Genomic DNA, 11637 nt, shown 5'->3' with positions numbered 1-11637 from the left:
CTGATACAAAAGGCAGGTTATACACCTTGAATGAATACACAGGGATGAGAAAAATTAAGAATATATAAAGACTTGCATATCAAACCAGGGAAATGCAAACAAGTAGTAAATGAAGGATTAACTAACTCAATTTACAATTCAAAGGAAGAGGAGTAGATATGTGCTACTGGAAAGCTTAAATATTAATGGGTTGCTGTGGATACTTGTATCAACTACTTAACATCTGTTTTGACATGTGTGCTGTTTCTGCCATCCCTTATCGCGAGTGTGAGTGGCCACTGCAGTTCACATGTTGCAGAGTTCCTGGTCGAAGCTGCCTGCAGCAGAGGAGGAAGTGCCGTGAAGAAGGGAAGATTAAGCTCTTTATTTAAAGGCAACTGGATTGAATGGCTCTGGAGACGCCGTAGCAGTCAGTTAGTGCTGTTGCTGTTGCCATGTTGCTTTAGTAGAGGCACAAGTTAATGTCCACAGCCAGAATATGACACCTACTTCACTGCTTACTTCTTCCTTTCTGCAAGTTGGAGATGGTGTGTAAATCAAAGGCTTGCAAGCCTGGCCTCTAACTAGCCAATAAGAAGGAAAGCCCCTGAAACCGAATCTAATTTCTGAATGCATCTGTTGATTTACACGAAAACTAGGGTCCCCATTATTACTTCTCATTAACCCTTCGCGAATTAGCGTCACAGTTTCACGCTACGGTGCTCAGGCTGCGGAGCCACCCGCACGCAGCTGCTTCTCACGAAGCCGGTGCCGAAGCGCCCGAGCGGCGGCTGGCCCTGTGCGGCGGGCAGCGGGGCTCCCGCGGCGGCCCCGGCCCCGGCCCGGGGGGCGCTGCCCGGCCCGGGGGGCGGCACAGGCGGCGGGGGGGCGAGACCGGTGGGGGCTCCCGCCGAGCACCGGCAATAAACGCCGGACAGACCTGGCTCGGCTGCCGCCGGCTGCGGGCGGGGAGGCGCGCAGCGGCCGCGCCTGCGGCGTGGCGGAGTGGATTTTTTTTTTTTTTTTTTCCGCAAGCTCACCTTGATGCGGCGGGGAGTTAAAGGCCCGCTCTCGGCAGGGGGAGCTTTGTTTTCTCGGCGCATCTCAGGCACCGAGCGGCGGCACGGCTGCGCTCCGACCACACCGCGCCGGGGCCGGAGCCGGAGCTGCCGCGGAGCGGGGGGCAGCCCGCGGGGAGGGCAGCCCTCGCCACCGCTGGGATCTGGTCTCCCGCGGGGCCGGGGCACGGCGGAAGCGCCGGAGCAGCCTGCCGGGCCGCGCCGCCCCCTCGGGGGGACCCCCGGCGGCTCGCTGCGCTGCCCCGCCCGGGCACGGCCGCGCTCCCCGCCCGCAGCAGGGTCCCGCCGCCGGCCGAGCCTCCCCCGCGCCGCCGCCGGCGCTCACGGCAGTTTTGTTACTTTCTCGGACTTACATGGACATCGCCCGGGAGCGCGCGTAGCCCGCGGGCGCCGCGTCCCGCCGCCCGCTCGCCGCGGGCTGCGCCGCCGCCTTTGCCGCTCGCGCCCCGGGACGCGGAGGCGCCCGGCAGCGCGGCCCCCGCCCGCCCCCGCCGGCCCGCCTTTCTCGCCGACTTTCTCCGCCGCTCGCAGCGAGAGCAACAGCTAGCCCGGCCCGGCCGGGCCAGGCGAGCGGGAGGCGGGGGGGGAGCGGGCGGCCAGCGGCACCGCCGAGCCGCGGCCCAGAGCCCTCGCCCCCGCGGCCTTTCCGCCGGAGCTGCGCGGAGCTGCCCGCCCTCCGCCCCGTCCCGGGCCGCGGAGCCACGCCGGGCGGCGCTGCGGGGGCCGGCCGCGGGGCGCCGCCGGCCGGGAGGAGAGCGCGCCCGGGGGGGCGCCCACTCCCTCGCTGGGGCCCCTGCGAAGCTGCCGCAGGCCGGCCCGCCGCGCCGGGCGCCCAAAGTGGCCCGCGCCCCCGCGCCCCGCGGGCGCCGCCCGGAGACCCTCGGCCCCCGCTGCCTCCTGCGGGCCGCCGCCGCGGGGTGCCTGGCCGCCGCCGCCCGCGCCCTGCTCCGCCGCGGCCCCGGCGCCCGCCCCGGCGCCCGGGGTGATGCCATGCCCCGCAACCACGGCGGCGGGGAAGAGGGCGGCTCCGCGGGGCTCTGGATGAAGAGCGGCGCGGCGGCGGGCATGAAGGATGTGGAGTCGGGCCGGGGCAGGGCGCTGGCGAGCGCGGCGGCCCGCGGCGACGGCCTGCTGCTCCTGGGCACCGGCGGCGCGGCCGCCCCCACCGGGCTGCGGGAGGGCCGCCGCGGGAAGCACGGCGCCCGCATGAGCCTGCTGGGGAAGCCGCTGTCGTACAGCAGCGGGCCGAGCTGCCGCAGGAACGCCAAGTACCGCCGGCTGCAGAACTACCTGTACAACGTGCTGGAGCGGCCCCGCGGCTGGGCCTTCGTCTACCACGCCTTCGTGTGAGTACCGACCCGCTCCCCTCCTCTCCCCGCCCGTCCCATCCCGTCCCGTCCCCGGGGCCGCCACCCGCACCTGCCCCCGGCCGCAGCCGTGCCGCTCCGCGCGGCGCGCGTCTCCCTCCTGCCCCTCCGCTCCCGGAGCATCGCGCTGCGGCACGCGGGGCGGACCGGTCCCGTGCCAGTCGCGCCCAAAGCGCCCCGGGGGCACCGGCGGGGGCGGGGGAGCCGCTGCCACCTGCGGCGCGGCGCTCCGCGGGCGACGGAGGATCCGCGCAGCCCCGGGGGGAGGTGGTGGGGCGAGGCGGTAGGGGCAGGCGCGGCTGTCCCGGCAGAAGGAGCCGGCGGAGCGCTCGGCGGCGGGCACACGCTCGCTTGTCTCCCGGGCGCTTGCGGCCGCCGGCTTGCGCGGGGGCTGCGCGGCGCTCCCGCAGCGGCCGCCCCGCCTGCCCCGAGGTTAGACGGGCCGAGGGGCGCCGGCCGCTCCCGGGCCCCCTCCCCACGCCGGCGGTGTGCGCGGGGGCGCCTTTCGCCCCGCGGCCCCCAGCGCGGCGCGGTTGGGGAAGTTCCCGCCGCGGGGCCGCGCGGCGCGCTGCTGCCCCCCGCGCGCTTCCCCAGCGCTCGTGGCTTCCGCCCCGCGGCGCGCGCAGGTGGCGGCAGGGGCCGCGCCGCCTCCCCGGGCGGGTGCCGGGCGCAGCGGGACGCCGCCACCCGGGTGCGCCCACCGGGAAGGGCGCGGCGACCGGGCTCTGCGCGGGGCACCCCGCTCTCTGCCCTTGCTGCGGTTGCGCCCCTAGCGAGGGGCTCCTGTCGCCCGCTGTTCCGCAGGAGCCGGCGGTGACAACAGTGCGTGATCGCGACGGGGCTAGCGGTGCCGGCGCCGCGCTGCGAGACGTGCGCTGCTTTACTTGAAGAGGCTTTGCCGGGGAGAGCTGGGGTGTGGGGGTGTGTGACACACCGGAGGCAGAAACTGCTGCGGGTACCCCTGGGGCCAGCGGTGCGCCTCAGCTCGCTGGGAATCCCCCGGCTTTAGGGGTTCCCGTAACAACCGGGGGAAAGGCCCGACTCGGAAACCCCTTGCGTGGCTGAGCGAGACGTGCCACACGGCCTGGCAGGGACTTTGCGACGGGTCATGGTCCTGGGTGAAAACCTTGCGATAAATTGCAGAGAAGCATGGGCATTACTGTACCAGATGTACAAGGCAGGGTGTTTCTGTGTTTGGCTACAGGAAATAATTCATAAATAAATCCAAAGATTTAATTGATACGCTTTAGGTAGCTATATTTCCGTGATAGCTGCCAGAATCAAGCTAGCCGTTACAGCAGCTTCGGTGAAAAAGCAACTGTTCCTTAAAAGCTGTTTGACAGCATGGAGAGTGCTCCTCTCCCAGCAGCAGGGGAATCCCCAAATCCTACTTTTATTAAAGTTTTTGCAAGGGAAAAAAATACTTCGCCAAAAACATGGGGGGTCTGATTAATAACGTACTTTGTAGATAGATTTATTTAGTAAATCGAAATTGCTATAGGTAACAAGCAGTAGTAACATACTGAGTGTTGTATTTTATTCAGTAATAATTTAGATGATCTGCCCATTTTCTCTTACTGTGAAAAATCAACTCTTACAGCTTGAACTTCCTTCTTGGCGGGCATGTATGTGGTATGTTTTGCTGTTTGGGTTCTTACAGCTGTTACCCTGTGGCATAGATGGATGTAAATGAATATTGTGAGAACCTCCGAAGTATTTACTAGGAATTATCTTACTGCGGTGCCTGAAAAATCTGTAAATTGTAGCTTTGGACCTTTCTCTTCGAGATCATGATGAAAATCACTAAAACAAGTGAAGTTCAAGTTGGAAGTAAGGTTGACAAGTTTAAACCTAAAAAAAAAAGTATAAAAAAAAAAAAAGTAGTACATTTCCAAACAGAGTGAAGCCATGACACAGCAGCACTGTAAACAAGGAATATTGCCAGCTGCGTTTAGATAATGGCCTGCATAGAAAGAGTGCCAGTTTAAATTTTTAATTGCAAATGGCAATTTTGGCAGCTGTAAATGCCAACTTTATACCTTTTATCTGATCAGATCTGTGTGAAAGAGCTTGAAACATTACTGTAATGTAAAGGCACCTAGTAATAATATTACCTTTAAGGATCTGTCACTGCTACGGTCTTTAAGGTGCGTTTGAAGTTCCACTGGATTTCAGTTTGACAGCCATCCTCATTGCCAGCCTATAAATTATTTTAATCTATTTACATAATTCTGATTTTAATGACTGCTAGATATTCAGATAATATTTTTGGTGTTTCAGGCTCAGTTTTTTCCAGCCACCTGATCACATACAAATGCAACTTGGAGAATGTACTTTCTTACAGGATTAAAAAACAAACAAAACCCCCAAACTCCAACGAGTTGAAAAAAAAAAATAGTCTTGAGCCAAGTAGCTTACAGTTGCAAAGACGTTACTACGTATGTGGATGAAATGCCTGCTGCTACCTCTGCTAACCTATCCTTGACTGCAGTGAAGCCTGTTACAGCTCTGCACTGTTCCCGTTACAAGAACGGGCTGTCTGGGGTGAGACCTTTTGTGTAGACCATTGGTCTCCTGAAATGAAGCTCTCTCTGATACGCCCGTTGAAGTAATGCAAGCGTGGTTTCAGAGTTTCCGTTTAAAGGCTTTGATGTAGAAGTGTATTTAGGTTTGCCTGTTTGTTTTTCAAATAAGAAGTGGGGAATTAAGCATTGGTTACAAGTAAGAAATCATCCCTGTAGTGATATTTTCATTTCTCATTTCCATAGGGAAGAACACTTCAAAGCTGAGAATAAAGCACAGTTGACTCTCTTCTTTTCTTTTTGCCCCTTCCAATAAGAGAAAAATAGGCCAACCACCTGAGGAACGAGTGTTGTAACCTACATTCAGGAGTCAATTGGTTAATTTATTTGTAAATATAAACTTGCCAAATGCTGGAAAAGACAGCTGTTTACAAACTTGTGCTGCTCGAGGAAGAATTTACTCTTGAGCAAAGGCCTTTGACTTCAGTGTAGTTATGCTGGGGAGTAGAGCTGTAAATTACATGTTTCTTGGCTCTTTTTTTTGTGTACTTTAGTGGCTCTTTACATGGAAGACCTAGTTAAAAATCTAAGATCTTTCCTGCAGATTTTTTGAAAACTGCTTTTTGGGTACCACAGTTTTCTTAGTCATTCAGGAACACCAAAAATATGAGCACTTACTAAATCAGAAAAGAACATTCATACCATTTGTGAGTAATGAGTCAGTAACTTAAACTCCTGCTAGTAAAATATTTATGCCACACCACATCACCTACACATGGAGCATGTGCATATTTAACGCATGCACGCCTACATTAAAATGCTGTGATATTGTAACTTTTCAAAAACATTGTGTTGGAATGTCATAGGGTTTCTTTCTGTTGTTGCTGTTTATTTAGATTATTTTGGGTTGTTTGTATAGACATTGTATAGACATTGCCTTAGAATGATCAAAGGGGAATTCCAGATTTGTTGCAAATTTAACTCTGGGTTTCATCTTCAGTTGTCGTAAGGATTTTGTATTATTTTTATTCTTAATTGACATTCTGAAAAAGGGATGGCTTGAGATGTTCAGAAAAAAATAATGTTCTTCGATACTGTTTATAGTGGTAGGATATAATTAGTTGCATAAGTATCCTAATTTAACGTGTTGAATTTATGTCAGGAATAATAAAGTTTCTCTTTCTTACTGACTTCTTTGTAATATATTCCCCCACAGAAGTCTTTAATAATTTGTTGTGGCGCTGTCCTTCTCTTTATAAAGCCGCCACCTTTTGCTCTGGAAGCTTCTGAATCACAAATCGCAGGGCTGGATGCATGCACGAGGGCAGTATCACTTTGCATGACCTATATTGATAGGTTTCAGCGGGCATCCTCTGTTGGCCATAGCTAGAGATGTGTGCTAGGTGAATTTAAGAGCCTGTATGGTGTCCTTCTTTTCCTTTGCGTTATTGATGGAGAAAGGCTGGAAAATAATTTCTGAAAAAAATACAATGACGCCATCAATGATGTAACTAGCTATTTTAGTTTTCCAGATCTGTCGGAAAGGACATGGCTTACTAATGATCAGATGGCTATTGAATAGCGGCGCCTTTGCATGTGAGCTAGCAGTGCTGCATCATGCTGTGCCATTTGTATAATTAGTGAGGTTCCGCATTCTGATTAAAAAAACAATAATGTCCAACAACCTACTTACTTTTTCTCCTACTATCAGAAAGCAGGAGAAATGATTTTGCCTCTTTATTTTATCCATCTTCAGGCATCTAATGAACAAGTTCCAGGGGCTCAGTGGGTAGATCTGTCGCTTTTGTCTTTTCAAGCATCATTTTAGAGTCAAGGTCTGATATTTTTAGGATAACAATATATTTTTATATGCTTAAAAAAAATAAACCCAGAATAATATTTACAAATAAAAAATCACAGGGTTGATGACATAAAAGATGTGGTGAAGCAAATCTTAATAGGTACTAAGGAGGTAAAAATTTAAAACTCTTTAACACCTAAACCTTAGCAGGCATTTTCTTTCAGGGAGTGAGAATGAATGATGTTGGGTATTTAGACGCACTTCAATATAAATCTGCAGCGGTTTGCCGCATCTGAGGCAGTCTGTGATTCTGTATGTGTGCCTATTTCTCACTTAAACGATATTTGCAAGGGCCCTTTGGAAGTCACTCGGTCCAACTGGAAGGCACATCCTTCGCAGTCGTGTCAGCTGGGCTTTGCTTAGGTCTTAAGCTTCACTGGATGGAGGTCCCACCACCTTGCTGGGTAACCTGCAGGACTGCAACACCTACCTGTTGAAAAAAGAGGGGGTTTGGCATGGGGAGGGAGGGACGGCAGAGCCCAGCTGAACCTCCCAAGTGGCCGTTCATGGTCATTGCCCCTTTATGTATCAGCTGGCACTAGCATGAAGAATTTGGCTTCTTTATCCTTGTAGTTTCCCTTCACGTAGCTGTAGGCTGCTACTAGGTCAACTGTTAGATCACCCTCTCACCAGACTGAACAAGCTCGGCTCCCTCAGCTTCTCTATGTAAGACACAAGCTCGAGGCCCCTGACTGTCTTCATTGCTCTCCTGCATCTCGTCCAGCTTCTGCATATCGGTGTTCAGCTGCGGGGAGGGGGTACAGCCAGGTGCCACAGTGTGAGGTCACCTTGAGTAGAGGAGAAACTTTCTTCAGCCTTCTGGCCCCGCTCCCCTAATGTAGTTGCATGCTGCTTGCCTCATCTCTGATGCCGGCATGCTGTTGGCTTGTACTTGAATTGCTGCGGCCACAGGAGCACCAAGGCCCTTTTTAATGGGGCAGCTGCCCACCCAGACTCCACCAGTGGGCTCCCAGCCTGTACAGATACATGGGATTATTCTGCACTGGATGCAGGTCTCTGCTTTTCTCTTAGTTGGACTTCACAGGTTTTTATGTTCACGTCCTGTTATTTTCTTATTCTGTCTGGGTCATTATACACTGACCAGAGAGGTGGAGATACAACAATCTTTAAAAAGGCTTGTGCTTTCTCCGTGATTGGGAGAGAAGATGAAATGTTCAACAGTGCTTTATTCCTCCTCTTTCCCCGTGCTGTTCATGGACAGCAAGCACTCCTCTCCTGGAACTCTCCCATGGGCAATAAGTAATGTCTAGATTCTTTTTTTTTCACTTGGTTTTTGTTGGAGAGCTATTGCCCACCTCAGGATTTTCAGTAGATAAGTATCAGGAATGTTTATCATATGATGTATACTTAACCTTAGTAAGATACTGTTTCACATTTTATTTTTTGAGGCTTGGTCTACCAAGTTTTCTTACTAGTACTGGGCTTACTTTCAGACTCAAGAGTAGTGATCCAGGGGAAACAACTAATTTGCCATAAAAATCAAAACTGATCCTCAACCTTCTAGAAAGAAGAGAACAAAAGGCTTTCTTTGAGAAAGAGTCGCCAAGATCTGGATTGGGGAAAGTTCATGACCAGGGACTTTCTTTTATTTGTTGTAAGGTTTATTTCTCACATGGCATTAGGAATTGTTTGTATGAAAATGGATAATAGGTTAGTGTTTTGATTTCAAATTTTTAAATAAATGTATAACCTTTGAGATCAGGGTCTTTCCATTTTTTCTTCATCTTAAAGCAAGAAGTGAGCTTTATAATTTTTTGTTGTGCTTTTTTTCCCCTCATACAAAAAATCGTGCAATTAGCATTACATTTGGGGGTGAGATTCCTCTCAGATATTTTTTCTTTCTGTGCCAGTCTTGGGCACGACATTTCTCGTCTTCCTTCTTGAGTGTCTTGTATGATGTAGATGAACTTTCTGTGGTCTCATATGGTAAAAGAAGTTGCCTGAGTTTGTCCGGGGGTCCGATGATCCATGAATACATAATGTGGCATTAAGTACCTGCTGTCTCGAAGGAGTAGTTGTTTTAGAGGATGCAAGAAAGATTTTAGAAAGATTTTAATTGCCTGTGAGACAGTATTGGTGTGACAGATTTTCAGAGTAGGCTCTAGACAGTAGCTTAATGGACTAGACACCTTTCCCCCCCATTACATTTTAGGTTTCTGCAGTATTTGACTTTCTAAAGCAAAAATGAAGGTTGTGATACCTGCACAGACTTGATGCTCTTTCCATGCTCCAAATATGACTATATTTTAAATAGCTATTCACCCTCTTTTACTGTTGTCATTTGTAGCTTAATTAAGTTTCCTGAATTGGATGAAAGTACAGTTGAACTAATATTTTTGCAATAATTGCAAATAATTTCTAGCATCAACCAAATGGAATACCAATGATCATTCAGCCATTAACAGTGATTTCTCTATTCATGAGAATATACATCATTAACATCATATTTACCAATATTCATAGAAATGCAATGAAATTTTTCGTTATAGTTTCAGTGGAAAGGAAGAGCACGTGATTTGTAACTGTTAAGTTTTTTATGGAAAATATATATAGAAGAAAGACTTCTATACCTACATGATGTAAACTCCTGATATCGCAAATAGAACTCGCTGCTATAAGTAGTTGTTTCTTAATAATTCAAAGGTAAAACACAGGTTTAACATTTTTATATGGCTTACATTTCTATTGCCATAAATGTCTGATGAAAATTAATGAAATTTGCCACAGATTTTAATTGAAGCAAAAGTGAGTCTTCTGCGCACAGGTAAAAAAGATGGAGTAGAAAGCATGAGTAATACTATCTAATGAAAAAAAATTCAACATGTATGCATAATAGACATCATTTGCTACATTATTCCTAATGAGACAGATGTTTATTCTTAAATGTTGGTTTTTCCCTTTGCAAACCATTAACACAACAGACTGTACATTCTTGGCTTTTTAATTAATGCTGGTGTATTGAGAATGACTTCTAAATATGTATTCTATAAACTATACTGAGTTGGGGACACTTGTAATTTTTTTCTCCTTTCTTGTTTTCTCTGATACTTTTTTTTAAAGTTTGGTTTACAGATCTCCTGTAAGAGAGCAGATGTAGATTACTTAAGGGATTACCACCACAGGTCAGTTAAGGTAGAAAATTCATCAGCTGTACAGTTTATGAATTGCAAAATAATGTTAAGCAGTTGCTGTGCTCACGTGTAAAGTAAACTTCCTTTAAAGATATTAATTAAAAATTCAAAGGCTGTCTTACAGGTCAGCTGCACTTAATCAAGAAATATTTTCAATTTTCTGTTGAGCATTAGATTTATCTTGTGATAGCTGTCTGAGTTGCGGTGTAATTGTGTTACAGGAAGCTCAGCAAAACATTCATCATTTTGGGTACTGAAGTGTAGTCTCAGTCAGTGTCTTCTACTTGAAAGCCTATGTGAATACTTTGTAATATATACAGCCCGGTCTAGTGATTCAGAGGTAGACATAGTCCTCTACCTAGACATACCTGAATTTCTCTGGCTGTCACCCAAGAAAAACTTCAAACATAAACGTGTGTATTTTCCTTAACAGAGATGGACATAAATATCTGTGTAAACATTTTCTCGAAGAGTGAATGATTTTCAAAAGCGTTGGGTACCTGCAGCTTCATTTCATTATTCTATTGTGCATTCAATGGACAAGTCAATTTTTCCTCCCCACTTGTATAAAATGAAGTTTAAGAAATAAATCATGCTCTTAAACTGATGGAGGGAGTTCTGTACCTGCCCCCTTCATGGTTTAAGTAATATATTCCTGTTTGTCTTGGCTTCCTTCTTGTTTTGAGACTCCCTTGTTCAACAAAGCAAGCGTATATTACACCTTTCAAGATTTCTGTAAAATTTTAATTATTTTATTGCAGTCATACCTGATATCATATGGTAACAACAGATTGGTGCCAGGAGTCAAACATGACTAAACCAACAGAGGAAAAACTTTCTGCTTTGAGAGAAAAAAATGCTACTGAACGCATTCACATGCCTCCCTGTTTCACTAGTGTCATAGATTAGAGCATTTGCACACACCCTTTTGAGGTCATTCAGTCAGAAATAGCATCTAACTTCTCCTAGGAAGAGCAGTTTAATTGCTCTGTATGGCCTAAGCTCATCCATAACCATTGTATCTGAGAATTACCCATTAGAAGCAAATGCACAAATCTTCCTCTTCCAAGCCCTCATGGCAGGAGTGCACTTAAAAAGCTACTGCTGGGGCCCTTCTAAATAAGTGTAAGGATCCTGACATGCTTGAGAGGGCCTTTTGTGGGAAAATTAAGATGAAATATTGTTTTGGATGCGTTTCTGTAAGTAGCGGGGGTGGAGGACCACTGGTCCTTGGCAGTGAGTTTGGAAACATAGGTCGGTCTCCCCAGGAGACAAGTCTGTATCAGTAGCTGCATCTTTTCAATGGCAACACCCCCACGTCATCGGAGAGTGGCAGGTGATGGCTCCGTCAAAGCTGGCGCGGTGAGACTGGAGCGGTGTCTGCGCTGCAGCTGGGGCTGGTGTGCAGATTCTGTTCTCTTCCCTTTGGGTGGCCCAGCACCGGAGGAGAGGCACTGCCGTGTTGGCAGAAAATCACACAGTGAACTCATCAGCCTGAAAAACTCTTTCGCATCCAAGAAAGTTATGATGTCTGAGGTTAGAAGTAGTCTCTAAAATCATTAGGAGGAAAGAAATCTCTGTTTCTGCTCTAGTCTCTTTTGCAGCTGGCACTTCCCTGTAGAGCCAGTTTTTTTCACACACATCAGAAGAACCATTGCCGCAGGAAGGGGCATGGTC

At 49.0% G+C, this 11637-nt stretch overlaps 1 protein-coding gene across 3 annotated transcripts in view; it reads left to right on the top strand.

Moving 5' to 3' along the window:
• The first annotated feature begins 1043 nt into the window (after window positions 1–1043).
• KCNQ5 (potassium voltage-gated channel subfamily Q member 5) overlaps window positions 1044–11637 on the top strand; it is a 303880-nt gene continuing 293286 nt past the window's right edge. For 2 of the 3 annotated variants that reach the window (XM_055713883.1, XM_055713882.1), the window contains exon 1: window positions 1046–2404. In XM_055713883.1, coding sequence (XP_055569858.1) covers window positions 2049–2404 — 356 coding nt within the window. In that variant the 5' untranslated portion in view covers window positions 1046–2048. Of the gene's footprint in view, window positions 2405–11637 lie in introns of all 3 variants that reach the window. The other variant, XM_055713884.1, reaches the window with a different exon arrangement.

Source organism: Falco cherrug, chromosome 6 (genome assembly GCF_023634085.1).
Source record: "Falco cherrug isolate bFalChe1 chromosome 6, bFalChe1.pri, whole genome shotgun sequence".
NCBI classification, from domain to species: domain Eukaryota; kingdom Metazoa; phylum Chordata; class Aves; order Falconiformes; family Falconidae; genus Falco; species Falco cherrug.
This window is presented reverse-complemented; position numbering and strand designations above follow the sequence as displayed.